General features: G+C 43.8%; 1 protein-coding gene across 1 annotated transcript in view; it reads left to right on the forward strand.

Annotated features, from left to right (window-relative positions):
• LOC128745938 (glutathione hydrolase 1 proenzyme-like) overlaps positions 1-24679 on the forward strand; it is a 322529-nt gene that overhangs the window by 90984 nt on the left and 206866 nt on the right. The window contains exons 3-4 of the mRNA XM_053842999.1: positions 15577-15649; positions 15708-15908. Of these exons, the coding sequence (XP_053698974.1) occupies positions 15577-15649; positions 15708-15908 (274 nt within the window). The remainder of the gene's footprint in view (positions 1-15576; positions 15650-15707; positions 15909-24679) is intronic.

The raw sequence follows: 24679 nt of genomic DNA on the forward strand, positions 1-24679 counted from the left end.
TTGATGGAATATTTGAGTAGTACCAACCTTGGAATACTCAACATTGGCAATTGTCCAACTCTCATACGAGCTGGTAGAGAGGAAGTGTTAGATATAACACTCTGCTCTAACAGGATCAGTCATGAGTTGGCACAATGGCATGTTTCAAATGAGACACCAATATCTGATCATTGCTTTATATATTTTGATCATTTGGGTGTCTTCTTGAACGCTGCAACATTTCGCAATCCGAGCTTTTCTGACTGGGAACTCTTTGAGGAGGAACTGGCGACGAAATTTCAAGGATCCGAACCGACGATTGAGTCATCGATCGACTTGGATGTGGCTGTAGATGTCACAACATCTTTTATTGCGGAAGCTTTTGAAGTAGCTTGCCCGCTAAAAACTATTAAAACGACTAGAGGAAGACCGTGGTGTAACTCTCATCTCGCGGAACTAAAGAAACGATGCAGGAGAACCTGGAATAGACGTCGGAGGGATGGCGTGGAGCCTTTCAAGCAGGCCCGGAAAGCCTATGCAAAGGCTCTACGATCTTCAGCACGCACGAGCTGGCACAGGTTCTGTAGCAACGTTTCCAGTTTCGGCGAGGCAAGTCGACTTAATAAAATACTGTCAAAATCGAAAGATTATCAGGTTAATAACATTCGAAGTTCGAACGGTGAATACTGTTCGAATGACAATGAAATCCTGGAATGTCTCTTTTATAGTCACTTTCCGGGCTGTGTGGAACCTGAAGTTCGAAACGATCCAGAAATCGTTTTAGGTGGCTTAGACTCATGGGCTTTTGCTCGGAGACTTGTCACAACTGAAGCGATTGAGTGGGCCGTGAACAGCTTCTCTCCATACAAATCTCCTGGAACAGATGGAATATACCCTATTCTACTGCAAAAAGGATTTAAGTACTTCAAATACATTCTGAGAAGGATGTTTGTGTGTAGTATTGCTATTGGGTACATCCCAACTCAATGGCGTGAAATAACCATTAAGTTTATTCCTAAAGGTGGACGCGCGACATACGAGCAAGCAAAAAGTTTTAGACCAATCAGTCTAACGTCTTTCTTGCTTAAATCACTTGAGCAGATTGTTGATCACCACATCCGCGAAACAAGCTTAGTAGAAGTTCCTCTTCATTCAGCACAACATGCTTATCAAAGTGGCAAGTCTACAACCACTTTATTACATGATGTGGTGGATAAAATTGAGGTTGCTTTTTCACAAAAGGAATCTTGCTTAGGAACTTTTTTGGATATTGAAGGCGCGTTTGATAACGTATCTTTCGCTTCCATTTTGGAGGCTGCTCGTTATCATAATCTGCCTTCAATAATCATAAAGTGGATAGAACAAATGCTTAGTAACCGATTGCTTTTTTCGTCCTTACGGCAAGCAAGCATTTAGAAGCAAAGTGTTTGTGGATGTCCACACGGTGGCGTTCTCTCGCCTCTTTTTTGGAACCTTGTGGCGGATGGCCTATTGAGGAAACTCAATGGTCTAGGCTATCCGTCATATGGTTTTGCGGATGACTATCTCATCCTAGTAGTTGGAAAGTGCATAAGCACATTATTTGACTTAATGCAGCAGGCACTACGCGTCGTGGAAACGTGGTGCCAAGAAACTGCACTTTCGGTAAATCCGAGCAAAACATCTATCGTCTTATTTTCAAGACGTAGAAATACCAATGGAACTCGCGCTCTGCGCTTTTACGATTCGGATGTTGATGTTGTGAACGAAGTGAAGTACGTGGGGTTGATTCTCAACTCCAAGCTTGACTGGTCCACAAATATTGATTTCCGAACTAAAAAAAGCGTGCATGGTCTTTGGACAATGTAGACGAGCAATTGGCAATTCTTGGGGGCTTAAACCCAAATACATACACTGGTTATACACGGTCGTTGTCAGACCAATACTGGCGTATGGTTGTCTTGTATGGTGGCAGAGAGGGGATGTTGTGACTGTCCAGACAAAGCTAAACCATCTTCAAAGGATGTGTTTAATGGCAATGTCTGGTGCATTTACTACAACTCCTACTGCCGCCCTAGAAGCTATTTTCAATATTAAACCTCTACACTTCCACCTGAAGCAAGAGGCACTAATATGTGCTTATCGACTACACGCGATTGGCCTTTGGCAGTCTGTGGACGGTTCCACTGGTCATACTCGATTGTGGTCGCAACTTGTTGCTGAGGATAAGTTTGCCCTTGCTCCTAGCGATGTAACGCTCATGCGTACTTTCCCGTATAGGACTTTCTCAAGTGACTTTCCTCCTAGAGAGGATTGGATGTCAGGCTACATGGAAAGGAAAATTTCCGACTATGTGGTCTGTTATACCGATGGTTCCTTGTACGAAGGTCGCGCGGGTGCTGGTGTTTACTGCCGTGAGCTGGAATTGGAGGAGTCCTATTCTTTGGGTAGTTACTGCACCGTTTTTCAAGCTGAATTCTTTGCAATTATGTGCGGAGCTCAGTTTGCACTTCAGAAAGAACTGATAGGCAAGATTATCTACTTCTGTTCTGACAGTCAAACCGCTATAAAAGCCCTTTGTGCGGCTAATTCTAAATCTAAAACAGTCATCGCCTGCCACACCCAATTAGAAGAACTAAGCATTCTAAATGCCGTTCATCTGGTTTGGGTTCCTGGCCATTCTGGTATAACCGGAAATGAATGGGCTGATGAATTAGCAAGATCTGGAGCAGAAAAGTCGGTTTTCGGAACGGAACCTGCTTCATCAATTGCGGCATGTTGGATAAAACAAAAGATTCGATCTTGGTTTTCATCTGAACATGAACGTTATTGGGAAAATCTTGAAACTTGTCGTCAAACGAAAAGTTTCATGGTTAAGCCTTGTGAGAAGGTTGCAAAATTTCTTTTGCAACACTCAAAGGTAAATTGCAGTATTCTTGACAGATCACTGACTGGTCACTGCAGACTAAATTATCATATGGCGACGATTCAGCGAGCTAAATCGTTTCATAGTAATTTATGTGAATCCGACTACGGTACACCATATCACGTAGTTTGCAACTGTCCTGCAGTAGCACAATTGCGTCATAGGATCTTTGGATCCTACGTCTTAAATGAATCGGATTTTAGGAAACTAAAATTACGAGACATTTTGATGTTTCTTACCGAAAGCGATATTGAGCTATAAGCTCTTATTCATCATGAGTATACCCCCCAGGGGGTGTACTTTTGATAAGTTAACTACCAAGGATTGCAGTATCCCCTCGGGGGTACAAAAATCTCTCGGTATATATATGTTTGTGTTTGTCCAAATTCCTCATTCACCCCTTCCTATTTCTTCTGTTTTCCTTCCCGTCCTCATCAGGTAAATGATGACACGGGCAAGATGGGCAAGGCACAAATCTTCCACATGATTGTGAGGAACGTGCTGCTCGAGCCAAAGATGCTGATACCTGATACCTGATACTCGTTCGGCAGGTAAATCTCCCATTAGCTGTTCGAGAATCGAGGTTTGCAGCGAAAACATTTCACACAGCGATGCACTATTTTCCGCGCCAGGTTGCGGACTCGCAATGGCCAAAACCTTTCACGTATGCTGGCTATCAGTAGCTGGGGTCCGACATGCAAGAGTTTCTCGTGGTAATGCATCATAACTAGGTTGGTAAACGGATGATTTGGTGGGGATAATCGGGTGCTTCCGATCGGCTGATACGGGTGCGTGTCGAAGGCGACCTCCAACTCTTAGAATATTATCTTGAAAAATAGGTGCGAGGGTTTTTAACGCAGAGTTGGGTTTCACTTGGCCATTTACGGTCACTGCTCTAAAATCATCAGCAAGAGTTTCGCCTTGGGCTACTCGAACCAGTACATAAAGCGCATTGTTTAGCTCTTTCGTATTAAGAAAATCCGTTTGACGTTTGGTACGATTTGCCTTCCTAGCGTTGTGCGCGAATCGCAACAAATAGGCGATGAGACGAACGAGAGCCGTGTAGGACGAGCGCAGAGAGAAGATGAAACACGGTGGATGCACTTGCACCGGAAGGCTGATGGTAGCTTCCTCTAGCTGTTCGGCTGGGAAGTCTGGAGAAACTGAACGAACTAACGAAGGTCAGAACCGTTCCGGTTGGCGTAGCCAGGAGGGGCCCTCCCACCATACTTTCGTCTCTTTTAATTCAGCGGGCAGCATTCCGGGTACATGAGCCCAGATTGCAGTTTTCGTTAAATGTTGAATTTCAGAGAAGCGATTGGCCACAAAAGTCTTCCACTGCGAGGGCGGAGCTGAAATCCAGTGCAGTACGATCATTGAATCGGTCCAAAAGAAACTTTTCAGGTGGATTTTTAAACTGTTTTGAACCTTTTGATGGGGATGACTAAGGAGCAAGGCCGATGAAAGCTCCAATCGCGGTAAGCATATCTTCTTCTCCCCTTTGGTATTTCCCATGGGAGCAATTTTTAATTTGGATGTAAGAAGACGCACAAAACATGCCCCGTACGCTTTTTCCGAGGCATCGCAAAATCCGTGGGCTTCGATGGTGACGATAACAGACAAAACCCAACGTTGTACCGTTAGCTCTTCGAGTGCGAGCAATTTGGAAACCAAATTCATCAGATGTAGGTTCCCACTTTAGGCCCAGAGTTTTCACTGTGACTTTAGAATCAAACTCCAGTACGGTGCATTCATTACGCAGTTCAGCAGGGATATGAGCCATAATCTGCGGGCTGTTTGATGCCCATTTGCGAAGACTGAATCCAGCGGAGTTAAGAAGCTGGAGTAGTTGACTACATAGTAGTTTACCTTCTTCGGCGTCGCTGACGCCACTAATCATGTTGTCCATATAAAAATCGTTAACAACAACAACAGAAGCTGCAGGATGCGAAGCTTGTCCAGTTTTGGCAATAGTTTGGAGGCACTTGGTAGCCAGATATGGCGCTGAAGACGTCCCATTGGTAACTGTTGTGAGTTCGTTGATCTGTAGCGGTGCAGAAGGTTCATTTCGCCAGAGAATTCTTTGAAGAACATGATCGGCAGCATGCACTAATATTTGGCGGTACATTTTCTCCACGTCTGAAGTAATTGCGTACCGGTGCATACGAAAGTGTAGGATAATAGAGACAAGATCATCCTGTATCACCGACCCAACCATCAGCACGTCGTTTAGAGAGATACCAGTGTCCGTGGCACAAGAGGCGTCTAATACGACTCGTAGTTTGGTGGTAAGACTATCTGGACGGACCACGCAGTGGTGTGGTAAATAATACGCCAACTCGGTCCTGATTGCTCATTCGTCTGGACTAATTTCATATGATTTAAGCGTTCATATTCTGCAATGAACTCCGAGTATGCAGAACGTAATGGTGGATTGGCTAAAAGACGCCGCTCCAAGGAAAGATAGCGACGTTTGGCGATTTCATACGAATTTCCCAACAGTGAGAGAACAGAGGGTTTCTTTGGAAGTACCACCACATAGCGAGCCGATTCATCTCTGGTTGTGGTGGCAGCAAAATGTGCTTCACAAGTCGTTTCTTCGACTGACATGGTACTGGACGAATAGCATGATTCCAGCTCCCAAAATTTGGCAAGTTGCTTCTCGATGGGTTCTAGGCTGCAAATGGAGACGAAACTTCTATGTTGTTAGTTGATGCGCGACTCCCACGCGACCTGAGACAACCCATCCGAAGACTGCATTCTGTAGCATCGGCTTCTCTGGACCCATACGAATAAATCCATCAAGCAGAAGATGATAATACATTTCCATTCCTATGATCATGTCGATGTAGGCTGGTTCATTAAATTTGGGGTCTGCTAAGACAATGTCTGACGGCCATCTCCATTCAGACGCACAGTGCGTTGAGCCATAGACAAAAATCATTTTTCACTTTTTTTTAATCGGGTATACTAAGTATTTAGAATTGTTTATAGATGCCTTCTGCTATATAAACAAGTATTAGTTTGCTTGGGAAAGCGTCACAACTACTATTACAAGCGTTCAAACTGTCAAGTTGCAGAGTGGATTTTACTTACAAATTTTGTTTTCATTTTTGAAGGTTATTCTTCACGCTCGTAAAAGTTTCATAGTTTGTGTAATCAAAATCTTTAAAATGGAGAATAACAATCAAGATTAGTAGAATAAATTTTGGTTATAGAAGGAATTCAATTTGACCTCACTCCTAAGAAATCGCCTCATAAAAACGACATAGATATTGTCCATCAAAAAACAGAACTCCAACTTTGATTACCGATTTAAAAAATGTTCCACCGACTTCCAAGCTAAAATATACACAGAATAATTGTTCAAAGTGTCCTCTACAAGATCGAACAGGTTTTAGCTGCAACTATCTGCAACTCTGCAAGATATTTCAATATTTGTAGATCAACGTCAAGCACTGATAAACCGTCAGATTTCCGTTATTATGTTATCCCTGTTAGAAGAAACCACTGTTTATGAAGCTTTGTGCTATTACTGTTCAAAATTAAACTCAAAGCGATTTTATTTCATCTAGCGAGTAAATATTTCTTTAAAGAAATTAATAAACTTAACCGGTATTAAGTATTGCCGTTTTTTCCCGTTTCTCGGGTTGATAATAATGACGAATAATTAATGATAACGGTTTTCCTGCTGGAAATTCGTTTCGTGGATCTAATTAAAAGGTTTTCAAAAATTTCCCAACAAAAACAGAACGTAGAGCTGCAGACTTTGTCTCAAATTATGCTACGGAAAATTATTATTTACTTTTCCGTTAAGGCTGAGAATGGCAAAAAAGGCTTAAGTATTACTTAAACACTAGCCCTGTTCACAGATATAGATTTGTTAGTGCGAAACTATATTTTGCTTAGAAGTGCAAACGTCTTCCATAAACATAGCTTTCCAAGCTTCCATGCCCTGAAGAAAAACTTCGATTACCGAAATTGCAGCCAAGGTTGATCTTCGAGTGCTGCTTAATCTAACACTAGATGGCATTGCTGAATTTACCAAAGTATTTCTAGTACAAATGCCGCTTTCACAAACAACTTTGGTAGTTATGTAGCCAACGGCAACCCATATAACGATGAAAAACTTTTGCAATGCTTGCATAAAAATTTGGTGTTTGGGACATTTTTGCCATTATGTAAATATTTTGAGACATTTAAGCAAATACTAGCTTCTATTATCACAAACTACTTTTTCCATTACACTAGCTTGATAAAATGACTAAAACTAGCAGTTTTGATTTTTGTCCCGCAGTTCCATACGTTCAACGCACTGTGAGACGTATCAATTATGTTTGACGGTAGTTCGCGTGTTATTTCGCTGAGAATGTGGAACTTAACATCAACATTGAATTCTGAGCAGTGGGATACAATGCGAGTTACGATAGAATGCGTAGACACCACCGAGGTTTGCCCTATACCTCCGATGACATGATGATCTTTGGTTTTTCTCACGGACAATCGCATTCCGAGATGACATTAATTTGCGACGCAGGATCTAATAAAGCTCTGGCCCATAAATAGTAGCCAGTAGGATCGACTACTTTCACTATAGACCAAATCATCATACCGTCAATTGACAGATACTGACGCCCTTGTTTACGTTTTGGAAAATTTTCCTTTTCGTTTATAGCGAATGTAGCGAGTGTTTTAACAGTTTACAGGCATATTGGCTTTTAAATTTAGTCCTAATGCTGGTTAAACTCGGCTTAAACAACAAACTTGCCGTTTAAACCGGTGAAACTTTTTCGGACTCTGCGGTCTGTTTGTAAACAAGGGCGCCAGTATCTGCCAGATGACGTCATCTTGATTTGGTCTATTGCTGTTTGAAGCAAGACCGTTGACGGAATTTTACGAACATTAGTAGACGTAGAACAATGATTGAGCGAGGTGCACGACGGCTTGACATTTGTAGGACTCGTATGCGAGAAAGTTTGATTTGGAACGTGTGTAGTGTTATTGGCGATTGGAGGTGGCGATTGATTATTTTCAGAATTGAGACGATTGGTGGGTGGCTTCACAGGTGGCACAACATTTGCGTTTCGATTACTAGTCTGGTTGTGCAGCATTGTATGGTGCTTTTGATCGCAGACTCGGCAGGTACTGGAAGTACAGTTTTTGATTTGGTGGTCCGACGAAAGGCGATTTATGCATAACGACTTTCGCTTAACTGAGTCGTACCTTTGAGAAACAGACAGATTTCTAAAGGCTTCACACTTAAATGGAGAGTGGATAGGTTGCTTGCAAAAGGGACAGGATTTCCCTGACGCACTTGTAATTATATGAACGTTACTGCACTTAGACTTCAAAGACCGATTTGGCTCCGATCGGGGAATGTCAGAAATACCCAATTATCCGGGTGTGAGAGACTGTAAAACCATACTATGACGTCGTAAGAATTCAAGTAGATCATCGTATTCAGGAGCGTTGGTTGATTGATGGTGGTTTTCCCATTGTTTTCATGTCGATGGGTCAAAAAGCGAACAGACCATATGTGCCAGCAACACACTCCACCTTTAGTGTCAATTCCCATTTTATCAACCATTCTAAGGTTGCGTTCAAAGTCGTCTATTAGTCCGACGAGAGAGTCATAGCATTCTCGTTTCATGGGTTCCACGGAAAACAGCGAATCTAAATAAGTTTTTACCACCATCTTTTTATTATCGAAGCGTTTGTTCAATAAATCCCATGCCACCGAATAGTTAGCGGATGTGATTTCAATTGATTCAACCACCCGTTCTGCCTCCTTGGACAGTGACGCCACCAAATAGGAAAATTTATCAATGTTCGATAATTGAGGGTTAGAATCTATTAGGCTCTTAAAAGTATCTCGGAAAGTAAGCCACTCAGAAAGGGAACCATCAAATGTCGGTAGTTTTACTTCTGGAAGCTTAATTCTACAAACGGATCGTTTACTAGCTTGCTCTCCGACGTATTGAAGAGCCGCAAGTTCGACGTCGTAGCGCTGCAGGAGGTGTGCTGGAAGAACTCAACGGTACGTACGTTCAGAGATGGACATACCATCTACCAGAGCTGCGGCAACACACGAGCTGGATACAGCTTTCATAGTGATGGGCGAGATGCGGAAACGGGTGATTGGGTGATGGCCAATCAATCCTCGAATGTGCAGGTTGAGAATCAAGGGCCGATTCTACAATATAAGCATCATCAACGTGCACAGACCTTACCTCAGAAGTACCGATGACCACAAGGATGAGTTCTACGTGCAGTTGGAGAGTGAATACGACCGCTGCCCGAAACATGATATCAAGATCGTCATCGGGGATTTCAATGCTCAGGTCGACCAGGAGGAGGAATACAAACCGGTGATTGGAAGGTTCAGTGCACACCAACGGCCCAATGAAATGGGCCTAAGACTTATCGACTTTGCCGCCTCCAAGAATATGGCCGTATGTAGTACCTTTTTCCAGCACAGAATCCATCATGAGTACACCTGGAGGTCACCAAATCAGACAGAATCACAGATCGACCACGTTTTGATCGACAGTCGGCACTTTTCAGACATTATCGACGTCAGATCCTATCGAAGCGCTAACGTTGACTCGGACCACTACCTAGTGATGGTTAAGATGCGCCCAAAACTCTCCGTTGTGAACAACATTCGGTACCGACGCCAGCCTCGGTTAGATCTCGTGCGGCTGAAGCAGCCAGACGTCGCCGCAAACTACGCGCATTCACTCGAAGCTGCACTGCCGGAAGAGGACGAGCTGGACGATGCCCCTCTCGAGAATTGTTGGAACACTATCAAAACAGCCATCAGCAGTGTAGCGGAGAGATCCATCGGGCATGTGGCCCGGAATCAGCGGAACGATTGGTGCGACGATGAATGTAGGAGGGTGATGGATGAGGAGAACGTTGCGCGGGCGGCCAAGTTGCGCAGTGCCACACGACAGAACGTGGAAAGATACAAGCAGAAGGAGATGCAGCGAAACCAAATGTTTCGGGAGAAAAAGCGCTACCTGGAAGAGCAGGAATATGCAGAGTTGGAGCAGCTGCATCGTTCTCGAAATGCGAAAGTTCTACCAGAAACTGAACGGATCCCGCAAAGGCTTTGTGCCGCGGGCCGAAATGTGTCGGGATAAGACTGGCAGTATTCTGATGGACGATCGTGAGGTGACCGATAGGTGGAAGCAGCACTTCGACGAACACCTGAATGGCACTCAGGCGGAAAACCATGGCGGCGGGGAAAGCGATTTCGACGGTGCAACAAACGGGGAAGAGGTGCCAGCCTCAACGATAGGCGAAGTTAAGGAGGCCATCATGCAGCTAAAGAACAATAAGTCAGCTGGAAAAGATGGCATCGGAGCGGAGCTTATTAAAATGGGACCAGAAAAGCTGGCCGTTTGTCTACACCGACTAATTGTTAGAATTTGGGATACGGAACAGCTACTGGAGGAGTGGAAAGATGGGGTATCTGCCCGATCTATAAAAAGGGCGACAAGTTGGACTGTGAGAACTATCGAGCGATCACCGTTCTCAATGCCGCCTATAAAGTGCTGTCCCAAATCATTTTCCGCCGTCTATCACCAATTGTGAATAGATTTGTGGGAACTTATCAAGCCGGCTTCTTCGAAGGTCGGTCTACTACGGATCAAATATTTACACTGCGGCAAATCCTTCAAAAGGGCCGTGAATACAGAGTTCCCACGCATCATTTATTCGTTGACTTCAAAGCCGCATATGATACCATCGACCGGAAAGAGCTATGGAAAATCATGGACGAGAACAGCTTCCCCAGGAAGCTCATCAAACTGATTAAATCTACGATGGATGGTACACAGTGCTGTGTTCGGATTTCGGGTGGATTGTCAAGTTCATTCGAATCACACAGAGGGCTTCGTCAAGGTGATGGTCTTTCATGCCTGCTGTTCAACATAGCGCTACAAGGTGTTATGAACCGAGCGGATAACGCGGGGCACGATATTCAACAAATCTAGTCAATTCGTCTGCTTTGCCGATGACATGGATATTATCGACAGAACATCTGTGGCGGTGGCTGGACAGTACACCAGACTAAAGCGCGAAGCAGAAAAGATTGGGTTAAAGGTTAATACGTCTAAAACAAAGTACATGCTGGCCAGCGGAACCAAGGCCGAATGACACCGCTTGGGCAGTAGTATATTAATCGACGGCGATGAGTTTGAGGTAGTCGATGAATTTGTCTACCTTGGCTCACTGGTAACGGCGGACAATGATACCAGCCGTGAGATTCGGAGGCGTATTATCAGCGGAAGTCGTGCTTACTATGGGCTCCACAAGCAATTGCGGTCGAGCAGACTAAGTCCCCGTACAAAGTGCACCCTGTACAAGACGCTTATTAGACCGGTTGTTCTCTACGGGCATAAAACATGGACAATGCTCGAGGAGGACCTGCGAGTGCTCGGAGTTTTCGAACGACGAGTGCTAAGAACGATCTTCGGTGGCGTACAGGAAAACGGATTATGGAGGCGGAGGATGAACCATGAACTCGCACAGCCCTATGGCGAACCCAGTATCCAGAAGGTGGCTAAAGCTGGACGGATACGATGGGCAGGGCATGTTGCAAGAATGCCGGAAAACTACCCTGCAAAGATGATGTTCGCCTCAAATCCGGTAGGAACAAGACGACCAGGAGCGCAGCGAGCAAGATGGTTAGACCAGGCGGAGCGAGATCTGGCGAAGAGTACTCGGTGTCCGAGGAATTGGAGAGCGGTAGCCCTCAACCGAGTTACATGGAGAAACTTTGTTCAACAGGCTTTGTCTTAGGACGGCAAGCCACCTAAGTAAGTAAGTGGAACCAGAAAAAATACCTAATTCCATTAAACTGCTTGAAATCAAGGGGAAGGAAGAAAGCGTAGACCTCCCGTACCAAACGCTTCCCATATACATAGATAATGATTTATTTACAGTCGTTGGGAGTATCTTTGCTAATAAAGGTTAAGTGATACTCTGGACCCTCAGGAATGAACTAATGGCATTTAGACCAGAAGCCAGGCTGCAATTGGCCAAGGATGTAGCGCCTTATTTCGCTCTCTGAAAATAGATTAGTTTGCCAAAAATATTAGTTTAAATCATATAATACTTATAAATAAAATATAAAATAAAGTCGTGTGGTTTAATGGTTGCCTAAAACTACATTTGTAAGGTCAGAAACTGAAAACCGCACGACCCCGCACCTCCTAGCTTGGCTACTCAATTATACACATTGAAGTATTTCCAGGCATGGGCACGTGGAGGCGCTAGGTAGGGGCTTGGGATGGCTAGAGCTATGTTGGGTGCTTTTTCCTAGTTGCTTTCCCCATTTCATACCCGCAGAGAATGCAAGCCTATTCTTCGTAAATTTGCTATGGAAACATAGCAAAATTGATGGGATCAGGAATAGGAAGATGGTATCACTCGATTTGTCCGAAAGTTAAATTGAAATCATGGTTCGAAGGAATAAATGAAGGACGAATGTTTATAAAAAAACCGATTTAATCCACCTAGTGGTGAAAGGAACCTTTGTCATACGGTCTTTATCTACGTTAACGTTGCGTAGTGTGTTTGTTTACATAAATTTTTCGGAAATGGAATAAGTTTACAAAATTTGAACAAAATAGGAGCACTTATAAATTTTGATCCTTTTTTCATGAAATTGCTGAGTTTTTGTTACTTTGTTACTAATTTGAGTAAGTGCAAGTAAAGTAAGTTGTAAGAGGAAGCATTATTCTTTAACACAAAATTCACACAAAAAATTATATATCTACAGCTCAGCATGGTTTCATGCCTGGTCGTTCCGTTTGCACAAACATGATGGAATTTACTTCGGGTTGCATCTCGCATATGGAGAACAAGAAGCAAGTTGATGTAATTTACACAGACTTGAGAGCAGCTTTTGATTGAATTGATCATGCAATATTATTGCGGAAACTTTTCCGGTTCGGTGCATCTCCACAGATGATACAATGGCTGAGCTGCGTGGTAGAGTGTTGCGTGTGAAGCTTGGTTCCTCAGGAAATATTAGGCTTTGAAACAAACTGTTTTTACATTTTAAGAGTAAATTAACTTGACATATAGACAGTATATAACAGTATTTCTGGATTTTTGTTGCAAATTATACGGGAAACTGAAAAGTTTCAGAAGGGACTCCGTTAATTCGAGAGTACCGATTCAATATGGTAGCTCTAACCTCTAATCGTAAAGACCGGAACTGCAAACTGTCTCGATGCTTTAGTAAATGAATTTAAACTATCTATCATCGCAATTGCCATCTTTTTTTTTGCTTAGATTATAGTCACTTTAACCAGTTTTGGGTCATTTGTGACTTCTGCGGGGTTGGGATTTGAACCCGGGTCCTCGGCGTGAGAGGCGTAAATGCTATCCACTACGCCGGGACTGACCCCGTTTTTGCCATCTTCCAGTATATCCAGTATATGTTTAGTTTGTCCTTTCTATTTTCTTTTCAAAACATGGAATAAACACAGGCAAACAGACATAACACTCGTTTTCCATTTTTCGTACCGATTAAACCGTTATTTCAAATTTGGGCTTAGTTAGGAATGTCTCCATTTTGGTCAAAGTGGCGCTTTTTAACGAAAGAAGGGGAATGCACCATAAAAAACTGCAAGGTATACAGCCCTAAGGGTTGTACGAATGGGTGACGTAGGGCTATATCAGATCATTAGATCAAAGACTAATGTAAACTGTATTTCCGGCATATGTATATTCATAAGAATCTGCGAGTGCCGTTGTTTAAGTGAATGTTTAAAAAAGAAGAGCAAAATATTCAGATTCAATTCTTCATTGAATGTAATGATGGCTTTGAAAATACATAGACAGGGGTTCATAAGTACAACGCCTGCAACCATTGAGACAAAGAAGATTTCTTTTAAAAATCACTGGTGTGCATCATAAAGGTTGAAATAGTAATGAATGACCAGACCACAGATTATTGTATTAAATATGATTATGCGCTGCTTGACACATTTCAATAATCTTACTTTTACTCGCTTGTGACTTTAAAAAGGCCATTGGTTACAAATAACTTGAAAGGCAATGCACGTTCATCGCAAATATGACATCCCAGTCGAATGTCCTTCTCTTTTGACATGAATGGCAACAGGCACGTAAGCCAAATTTGGTTCCTTTTGATTGGTTAGTTTTCGAGTTATGAGGAAATTTGAATATTATTTGTAAGGGAGCCCCCCCCCCCTCTCTCCTAAAGAGGGAAGGGGTCACAATTCACCATAGAAAAAAATTCTTGCCTTCTGAAACACCCATATGCCCAATTTGGTTTCATTTGCTTGATTAGTTCTAGATTTATGAGGAAATTTGTATTTCATTTGTTTGGGAGCCCCCCCTGTTAGAAGAGAACGGCGCCTCAGCACACCATAAAAAAAATCCTACCTTCTAAAACCCCCACATGCCAAATTAAATTCTATTTAGTTGATTAGTTCTCGAGTTTTGAGGAAATTTGTATTTCATTTGTACAGGAACCCCCCTCCCCTCCCCCCTCTTACGCCGTCCATAAAATTGCCCTCTCTATAAAATTGCTAATCATTTTATCTTTCCTACGACCTATAAATTGTTTCGTTTCGTTCAGTAGTTTAGTAGCTATTAGCATTTGAAATCTTTCATTCCAACGTTACACTTCTATTTTGGTTTTCACAAAGTGCTACCCAGTCCCAGATAGTAAACAAAGACGTAGTCCTACGTCAAAATACTCCCAAGTTCAAGGGATACTCCTGTTGCTATTTGATTTTTGGGAATGTTGATCATAGATGGCGCTAGTGTTCAGGTTAAATGTGAGGTACGATAATTTTTATTGGTTTTTCTTTCAAGAGTTATGTCTGTTTGTCTGTGGAATAACTTTAGATAACTAGGGATACTGCACAACCGTAAGGATTTAGATTCAACCAGTCAAAGTGATTCAAAATCCGTACAGTACTAATTATGATGAATAAATATTATTTCAATGCTATAAGGCCATTACAAATATTTAAAAAAGTTTTTGTCCCTCCGGTGTTGGGGCACTGAAGCCCGGGGGGGGGGGGGGATGGGGGTGGCGAAATAAAAACAAAGAGAATTTTTTAATCGAGCAAAAAAAAATGGGAATGCCTAAATTTTTACTTAAAGTTTAAACGTGAAAACCAAATCTATTCTTGCTTTTAATAAATACGTTGTTATTTTTCATACAAAAATCAACGAACAAAAGACAAAAACGAAAGATATTTTTTTTGGCCGAGTTTCGGCAATTCCACTGTTTGAACTTCCATTTCTTTTTCGTGCTAGAAGCGTTAACTCAACTCGTACACTCATTTTTCGAGTTTTTCAAGCTATAGAGCCCACGGCAATTGATTTTATAAAAAAAATTTAACTCATATCCTACTATCCTACAAATTATTTTTGATTTGATTGAAAGTGATTTTTAACAAATTGCTAACGACACAGCAAATGAAAAAGGAAATCCGGTAGGCATTTATGGTTTGATTTTTATTAATTGTATGTCTTGACCTAATGCCTAAGTTTTGGCATCGATATAATGCTAATAAAAAGGGGTCTAGACCTGTTATTAATATTTTGCATTTAGACAGGCATTTAATACATATAATCAAGCAAATTCTTCAAAATTCTTCGAAAGCTTTTACATTATATACTTTTGTATCTTACAGGGTTTCAAATGTCTAAACACATGTATGATTCAATACACATTAACCCAAGAATTAAACATGACAAACAATTACGGTAAGTGTCTTAGGTATACCAGTCGGGACTTTTTATTAATACATCTGTTTTTCTACAGTGAAATGTTTGTAGATGCCAATACACACGAATTTCATAAGGCGGGTACTCTTATAAAACCATCTAAACTCTGTCAAACGCTGATATACATTGCCGAAAATGGAGGAAATTCTTTGTATGATGGCAAACTTGAGGATGATTTTGTTGAAGATCTCAAAGAAATGGGCAGCATTATAACCAAGGAGGATTTAGATTCTTATAGGTATAATTTAATACAATAATATATATTATATTATTTATTTAGTAAATTCATAACGTTGGTTGAAGCACTCTACGTCTTCGCTGATGATAAGCCAATAAGCATCATACCCGCTAAGACGCAGATTGCGTCATGTGAAACTGTGCGATACGCACTCGCCACTCTCAAGCACATGAGACGATATATACTTTCCAGCTTGGCTAGATAGCTTTTGGTACTTAACGCCTATACACAGACTGGTCCGTCATACCTGAGTAAGGACTGGACCACGTTGGCTAATAGCCTTCGCTTGCTGCCATGTACCGCAGAGCTATTAGACATCATAGGAGATAATGCCGAAATAGCTGTGAAAGCCTTCTTGCAGGCATAGTCGACGTGGCTCCCGAATTTGAGCTAGTCGTCGACCATGACTCCCAGGCGTTTCAAGGACCGCGTTGACGAAACAGTGCAGTCTCCGACGCTGATCTTTGCTTGTTGCACCGACTTGCGGTTGTTCACCACGGTAACCTCCGTTTTATGATGCGCTAGCTGCAATCTCCTGGAGCGCATCCAATCTTCAACAATACTTATAGAGTGGGTGGCCGTCAACTCAACCTCTCTGATAGATTAACCGTAGACTTCCAAGGTGATGTCGTCCGCAAAGCCGACAATCACAACCCCTACCGGGAACTTTAGCTTCAACACCTCGTCATACATGACGTTACACAACACCGGGCCCAGTATGGAACCTTGCGGAACCCCTGCGGAGATTGGAGCGCACTTCTGACCCTCCTCCGTGTTGTAGCATAGCACACGATTCTGGAAGTCATTTTCCAGAATCCTGTACAGCGACACCGGCACTTAGACGTTCCGAAGCGAGTTGGCTATGGAGTCCCAGCTAGCGCTTTTGAACACATTGCTCACGTCGAGCGTGACAACTGTGCAATAGCGGATACCAGGTCTCTTGCACTGGATCGCCACCTCGGCTGTCTTAGTGACAGACAAGATGGCATCCACCGTAGATTTGCCCTTTCGGAAGTCGAATTGGTTCCTTGACAAACCGTTTGTACCCTCAGTGTACTGTACTAGTCTGTTAAGGATAACCCTCTCCAGCACCTTGCCGGCACTATCGAGCAGACAGATCGGCCTATATGACGAGGGGACCCCCGGAGGTTTTCCCGGCTTCAGCAATAGGACCAAGTTCTGTCGCTTCCATCTGTCCGGGAAGTTGGCATCTTCCAGACATCTACTCAATACTGCCCCGAATAGTTCTGTAGCCTCCAAAATAGCCGCTTTAATGGCTAAATTCGGAATTCCGTCTCGTCCCTGTGCCTTGCTCACCTTTAGGGATTTAGCGATCTCAATGAGTTCTTCGTTCGTAACCGTCGCTTCCTCACCGACCTCTAAACCGCCATCGCTCACGTTACTTTGGATGTTCGGCATGGAGGCCGACCATCTTACGCTATGGTCTGAGATACTGGAACGTCGACCGTCGGACGAATCAGCGGCCTAGGGCCAGGGCCTTGGTTCGTGGCGCGGAAAGAGGCCCTCGATGATCTGCTCCAGCATCTCAGGTGATCGCCCTGTGGGCGCCATCACGCCCTTGGTCTTTGCTATTACGACCCTGTAGGCGTCACCCCAGGGGTTTGCATTGGCATTAGCACATAACCTTTCGAAGCAGGCTCGTTTACTAGCTTTTATCCCACTCTTAAGCGCTGCGCTTGCAGCAACAAATGCTACTCGACATTCAGAACTGCCTTCGTCCGAACGAGCTCTTTGCATAATTATCCTTGCAAGAAAGCACGCTCCACGGAGTTCTGCAATTTCATCTGTCCATCAGTAAGCCGATGACCTGCCATACCTAGGTCGGCCTTTCCTAGGTATGGTAGCATCACATGCTCGCGACAGTACCTCAACCTAATGATCAGCGTTCGGATCGGGCATACCGCGATCACTGCACTCTCTTCGGATTGCTTCCACAAATACTTCGGGGTCGAAGTATGATGTCTTCCTTCCACGGGTGGTTGGAGTGTCGGCTCTACTCGCCACCTACCGCCTCGTTATCTGACCAACACCATAGCGGACCGCCTGATGGTAACTGTGAGTGTAGTCATTGTATACCCTCCAGTCTCCTATCAGACCAGGACTGTCGAAAGTCACGTCGATGATAGACTCCGCATCGTTCCTACTGAAGGTACTTGTGGTGCCGACGTTTGCCAGATCTACGTTAAGCTTTACCAGAACCTCAAGCAGAATCCGATCTCTATGGTTCGTGCGACGACTTCCCCACTCTACCGCCCAAGCGTTAAAGTCGCCCGCCACAACCACCGACCAGCTGATACTCGGTCTACCATCCGCGTAAACTGCTCGATAGGCCAACTCGATGTATGTGTGTGTGTGCTTTTTTAACGAGTAGGGAAATCTGCTTAGCACCTTAGAAAATACTATTGTATATGAAAGTTGCTATATGGTATAAGATGATCGTTTTCCAGCCATTGTATAAGAACGTTGTTTTACAATGTTCACTTCACTCGTGGGGCGGACTTATCACGGCTGTTGCACACGCGAGGCGGACTTATCGCGACTGTAGTAAACGCGACGGATTCCTGCCAGCAGGGCCTAAGCTCTCTAATGACAGCCCATGGGTCCGAAAGGCCTAGGGGGTCACTAGAAGCGGAATGTCATCTATTAGCGCAGCCCTTGGGTCCGGATGGCCAAGGGGGCGCAATAAAAACTTCCAAGCTAAAAGATGGATAGGAATCAATTCAATTCGTTTATTCAAAAGCTGTCCTATTTATACTCGAATTGACGATGGTGATATCGTCACAAATCGATATTTTGGAATCGATACTTGTTGTTTTATAATGTTTCCTAATGTTAAAACGAGATAGACTACGAGACAGCGGATGTCGAAAAAGGTTCTATATATTTAATTGTTCAATTGCGCTATGTACGTAATGCTTGTAATGTGACCCTTTGTCGAACACAGTTCGATGCCGGACCACCAGCAGCGTGGTCAGCAGAAAATGTGCTGCCGATCGACGGTGCTGGTACTTGTGCATCGCGGCGGACGGAAGAGTTTGGCTATGTTCTTATGACTCATTTCTTACTGTTTGTTTACTGTTTAAATGATGATCAATTTGGATGGCGTAAATATAGTACAATACGTTATTCTCAGACACCTGAGAAGACAACTCAGGGAGTGGGGTTTAGTTTCTCGACCCCCCAAATGGGCCGTCCATGGGCATCCGTGATGCTACTCATGCTCCTTCACCGTCCACTTTCCTTTCACCTGTCGAGACGTGTACCGATGTAGGAATGGTGACCATCTTAACTCCCATCACTTCACGGCCACCCCTCGCAAGATTTCTTCCTATGAATATTATCCTTCCTTCCTATGTTATGCCGTGTCACAGTGGTTCAGATTGATTTGAGTCACCTGTATCCTAATATAGCTTGTGCTTCTCCTACTACTCTACCTGTCGAGACGTGCACCGATGTAGGGACGGTGACCGTCTTGACTTGCGTCCCTTCACGGCCATTCTCGCAGGATTTCTTCCTATGACGCACGTTTGTAGCTGCTCGAATAATCCTCGGCGATGGATTTATTCTACTCCGTTAGAGATTTCCCCGGCGATGGAATATCTCCCGACTCCGATACGCCAATCGACTTCCTCAGCTGCTTGCACTGTGTCCATCTCGCCGATGCCGGATCGCTGCTCGTTTCTCCATTTACGTTGCAGCTCCCACAGAATTTGCGTCACTGCTACGCTAACGGCATTCCTAATGGCTTCTTCTCGACACATTTCGGTGACAATATTCTCCGCGTAAAAAGTGGGCATCTCTCCTCGAATCTTGGACAGTCGAACATTACATGTTCTGGCGTTTCATCCACGTTTCTACACTCCGGCAGAGGAGTGACCTTGTATGTCCGAATCGATATAGGTACTGTCTAAAGCAGCCGTGACCAGACAGAAACTACGTCAGGTAAAAGTTGGCTTCTCCATGCTTTCTTTTACCCACGACGAGAGATTCGGTATTAGTCTGTGGGTTTATATACCGTTCACGGCTGTGTCCCACTGTGACTGCCACTTGACCATTGACTCCACTCGCATCAGTTTCCTTATGCCTCTGGTTTCCTTCCTATGCCTCTGGTTTCCTTCCGCCTGTAGCACTCGCTGTCCTCCTCTAGGATTATATCGATGGGAATCATCCCGGCGATAACGCATACTGCCTCCGACGAGATAGTCCTGTATGCACTTGCGACCCGCATTGCCATGAGCCTCAACGTACCGTTTAACTTCGCTCGATTCGGTTTAGTATTTAGTGCTGCAATCCAAGCTAGATCACCGTACCTAAGTATCGACGAGGATACACTGACCAGCAAGCGTCTTCTCTTACTCCTTGGTCCTGAGTTGTTCGGCATCATCCTAGCATTAGTGTATTAGTGGCCTTCGCCGCCTTCTCGCAAGCGTAATCAACCCAAGTAACACACAAAACAAGTTAGAAAATAATCTTCATGGAAAGTAATCGTTTAAGAGTACTATAAGCGTACTTTGAAAACATGTGTCGTTATTATTAAGGCTTTGAGATGTTTTGTGATAACATGAATTTATTTGACAGCTCATATCAAATGAATAATGTTTGTTTTTGTCAACATGTCAACACGTAGTTTTTATTATGTCTCCATTACTAAATTTAAACTACTAGAAGAACAAGTTGTAGCTTATGCTATAATAACGTTTTAAAGTGGTATGAAATAACCTAATTCATACTTCTTTCAATTGTTGTTTCATTAGACTTCAATTTTTTGCGCTTTTCTGATAATAAAGAAGTTCTGATGTATGTAATGTTATACTATTCTATAACAAGCTGTGTTGCTTGGGAACGTGGTTTTTGAAGTTTAGTCGGTCATCACACATTACTCCCAGGTATTTCAGCCTCCTTTGCGAGACTATGACATGATCTCCGACGGTGATTTGTGCCTGCCGCACTGCTTTACGGTTAGTAACCACTGGTACTTCCGTCTTGTGGTGAGCCAGCTGGAGTTTTACTCCCTGCATCCAATGTGCTATAATATCTATGGCTTCAGTGGCCAGCATTTCCACTTCTTCCAAAGATTCACCTGTGACGGTTAGTACTACGTCGTCTGCAAAGCCGACAATCTCGACACCTTTAGGTAGCTTTAATGTCAACACGTCGTTGTACATTCCATTCCAAAGCGTTGGACTGAAAATTAAACCTTGAGGGACACCCGGCGTGGTCCTGATGGACTTTCGTCTAACTGATGTGTCGTACACTAGCACTCGATTCTGAGAATAGCTCCTCATCGAAGACCCTCATTCTGTGCAGTGGTACGGCGATTGCTTCCCAGCTGGCACTGTTGAAAGCGTTCTTAACGTATGGTTAAGTGTGTGTGTGTGTGTGTGTGTGTGTGTGTGTGTGTGTGTGTGTGTGTGTGTGTGTGTGTGTGTGTGTGTGTGTGTGTGTGTGTGTGTGTGTGTGTGTGTGTGTGTGTGTGTGTGTGTGTGTGTGTGTGTGTGTGTGTGTGTGTGTGTGTGTGTGTGTGTGTGTGTGTGTGTGTGTGTGTGTGTGTGTGTGTGTGTGTGTGTGTGTGTGTGTGTGTGTGTGTGTGTGTGTGTGTGTGTGTGTGTGTGTGTGTGTGTGTGTGTGTGTGTGTGTGTGTGTGTGTGTGTGTGTGTGTGTGTGTGTGTGTGTGTGTGTGTGTGTGTGTGTGTGTGTGTGTGTGTGTGTGTGTGTGTGTGTGTGTGTGTGTGTGTGTGTGTGTGTGTGTGTGTGTGTGTGTGTGTGTGTGTGTGTGTGTGTGTGTGTGTGTGTGTGTGTGTGTGTGTGTGTGTGTGTGTGTGTGTGTGTGTGTGTGTGTGTGAGTGAGTGAGTGTGTGTTTTTTTTACGTGAGGAAACGCTCAATGCCAGGCACACTAATGATATATTGCTACATCACGTGGCACAGTGTGGGACTCTAACCAACTAAAAACCTCACGGGCGTCTGACCTTAACCCCCCGGAACTACCGTTAAGTATTACTTCGGGGGGAGGCTGTGTCTGTACATCCCGATGCGGAGATGACCGTAATAGCGTCCACTCCTTCACATTCACCCTCGCAGGGTTCTGCCATTCTTGTTGCTACTACATTCTCCTTCACCGTTCACTTTCCTTGCAACTGCCGATTCAAAGATGGCGACCGTCATGACTTCCATCTCCTCACGGCCACCCTCGCAGGGTTTCTTGTTAGGCTCAGCACTGCTCCGTCGAGTTCGCCACTGCACTTCCCCTTTACTCCTTCACCGACCACTTCCCTTGCACTAGAGATGGTCGGGTAGCGGAAAGTTTGCCCAAAACCCGCACCCGTATCCATACCCTCCAGGTTCGGGTCGGGTTCGGGTATTGAAAAAAAAAATTTACGGGTTCGGGTCGGGTACGGGTTCTTAATTTTTGTTTATGAAACCAGGTACGGGTCGGGTCGGGCATCTCTATTCACCACATTTAACACTATAGATGGTCGGGTACCCGGGCCTGTCCCGTACCCGTCGGGTTCGGGTATCAAAAATAATAAACCTGCGAGTTCGGGTCGAGTACGGGTTTTCAATTTTTTTCTTGATCGGGTACGGGTCGGGTTCGGGTATTCAAATTTTCATACCCGATCATCTCTACCTTGCACCTGTCGAGACGTGTACCGATCCAGAGATGGCGACCGTCATGACTTCCATCTCCTCACGGCCACCCTCGCAGGGTTTCTTGTTAGGCTCAGCACTGCTCCGTCGAGTTCGCCACTGTACTTCCACGTCACCTGTCGAGACGCGAACCGATCCAGGGATAGCGACCAGCATAACAACCATCCTGCACGGCCGCCTTCGTAGTGTTTCTGTCAAGCTTGTTTTACTCCGTCGCGCTCGTCGCTTCACCGATGGGTCTGTCGAGACAACGCTAATCGGAATTGGTAGTTCGCTAATCATTTCTCCACTGTCGTTGCAGTTGCAACATAATCCCAACATAACATCTATCGTAGTGTTTCTGTCCAAGCTTGGTTTGCTCCGTCACGCACGTCACTCCACCGATGGGTCTGTCAAGATTGTCTGCTAATCGGGATTGGTAGTTCGCTGGTCGTTTCTCCACTGTCGTTGCAGTTGCAACATAATCTGTGCTACAACGCCGGTGATGGCATTCCACACGCTCTCCTCCCGACACATTGCGCCTACTATGTTCTCCACCGTCAGGGGCGGCATCTCCCTTCGTATCGCGGCAAATCGAGGACATTCAAAAACCACATGCTGTGGTGTTTCTACCGTCTCTCTGCATTCCGGGCAGAATGGTGTCGCAGCGTGCCCGAACCGATGCAGGTATTGCCTGCAACCGTGACCCGAGTGTGTGTGTGTGTGTGTGTGTGTGTGTGTGTGTGTGTGTGTGTGTGTGTGTGTGTGTGTGTGTGTGTGTGTGTGTGTGTGTGTGTGTGTGTGTGTGTGTGTGTGTGTGTGTGTGTGTGTGTGTGTGTGTGTGTGTGTGTGTGTGTGTGTGTGTGTGTGTGTGTGTGTGTGTGTGTGTGTGTGTGTGTGTGTGTGTGTGTGTGTGTGTGTGTGTGTGTGTGTGTGTGTGTGTGTGTGTGTGTGTGTGTGTGATGATGCGATTCGTTCGCTATTATTCTTGTTTGTAAAACCTTACTAAGTCGGTTTGAAAGGTGTTAAGTATTAAACTTATAGTCGAGTTTAGGGGAATGTCCCCGGTTACGAAATAGGTTTTGTTTTTCGGCTATAGCTTTCATTGGCGGAACTAGCGCTCATTTCTAGGGGTGGGGGCTATAGCCCCGGAATTTTTTTCGACCGTTATATTGGTCGGCCAAGTCAATTTTTCTACGGGGGGCTAAATCAATCCTAGGGGGCCCCCCTAGCCCCCCTATAGTACCGCCAATAATAGCTTTTGATCAGATCGTCTAATTTTAAATTATTTTCAAGCATTAGAAAGTTTAAACGTATACCTATCTTTTTGCCAAAATAAGTATATGGTTTTTGTCTAAAACAAAAAAGTTATAGCAAAATTTCAAAACATTTTTGTGGCTGTATAAAAGTGTCTCGGTTGTGACACACCCCGGGAAATCTTTAGAAAAGAAAAAAAAAATATAAAAATATCGATGGAAAATCAAAAATTAAAATCAATTATTTATGGAAAATACTAAATATACAAAATCATTAATCAATTTCTTCGTTTAATCATCTAAATCTGAATCGCATTGAATGCCTGTAAAAAATCAAGCAGTCATATTGGCGCATTTCAAATACATGTTACTTTGTTAAAGGAATTGAGTTTTTGCTAAATCTAATGAATCCTGCTGCTATAAAAACTCATAATGCCCTAATTGAAGTAATGTATGATCATTGAAGTATAAAATAATTGATTTTCTAGATGTTTCACAACCGGGGAACCCGACTGTTTTATTACCGGGGCGATGCCCATATTGCAAATCTTATAGGGTAAGGAACGAGTTAAGCAGTGTCACCTATTTTAATCAGTTGAACATAAATGAGCCGAAAATGCACTTTTTTATTCATATTTTCAAAATCTTTTGATAGGATCATCTTCACAAATCACTTAACCATACATTTGATTCACACAAACACAATTTATTGGGTTTCCGACAAGAAATATGATGAATTAAAAATTGTTGTCCAAAAACGTACATTTTTCAGCTGCTGAAGGCAATCGCCACTTCGCTACTAACGAATCCATCACATTTTTCAGCACTGATTACAACCACTCTAAAAGTCAAGCACTCAATTGTCACA

The sequence above is a fragment of the Sabethes cyaneus genome, chromosome 1 (assembly GCF_943734655.1).
Source record: "Sabethes cyaneus chromosome 1, idSabCyanKW18_F2, whole genome shotgun sequence".
NCBI classification, from domain to species: Eukaryota; Metazoa; Arthropoda; class Insecta; order Diptera; family Culicidae; genus Sabethes; species Sabethes cyaneus.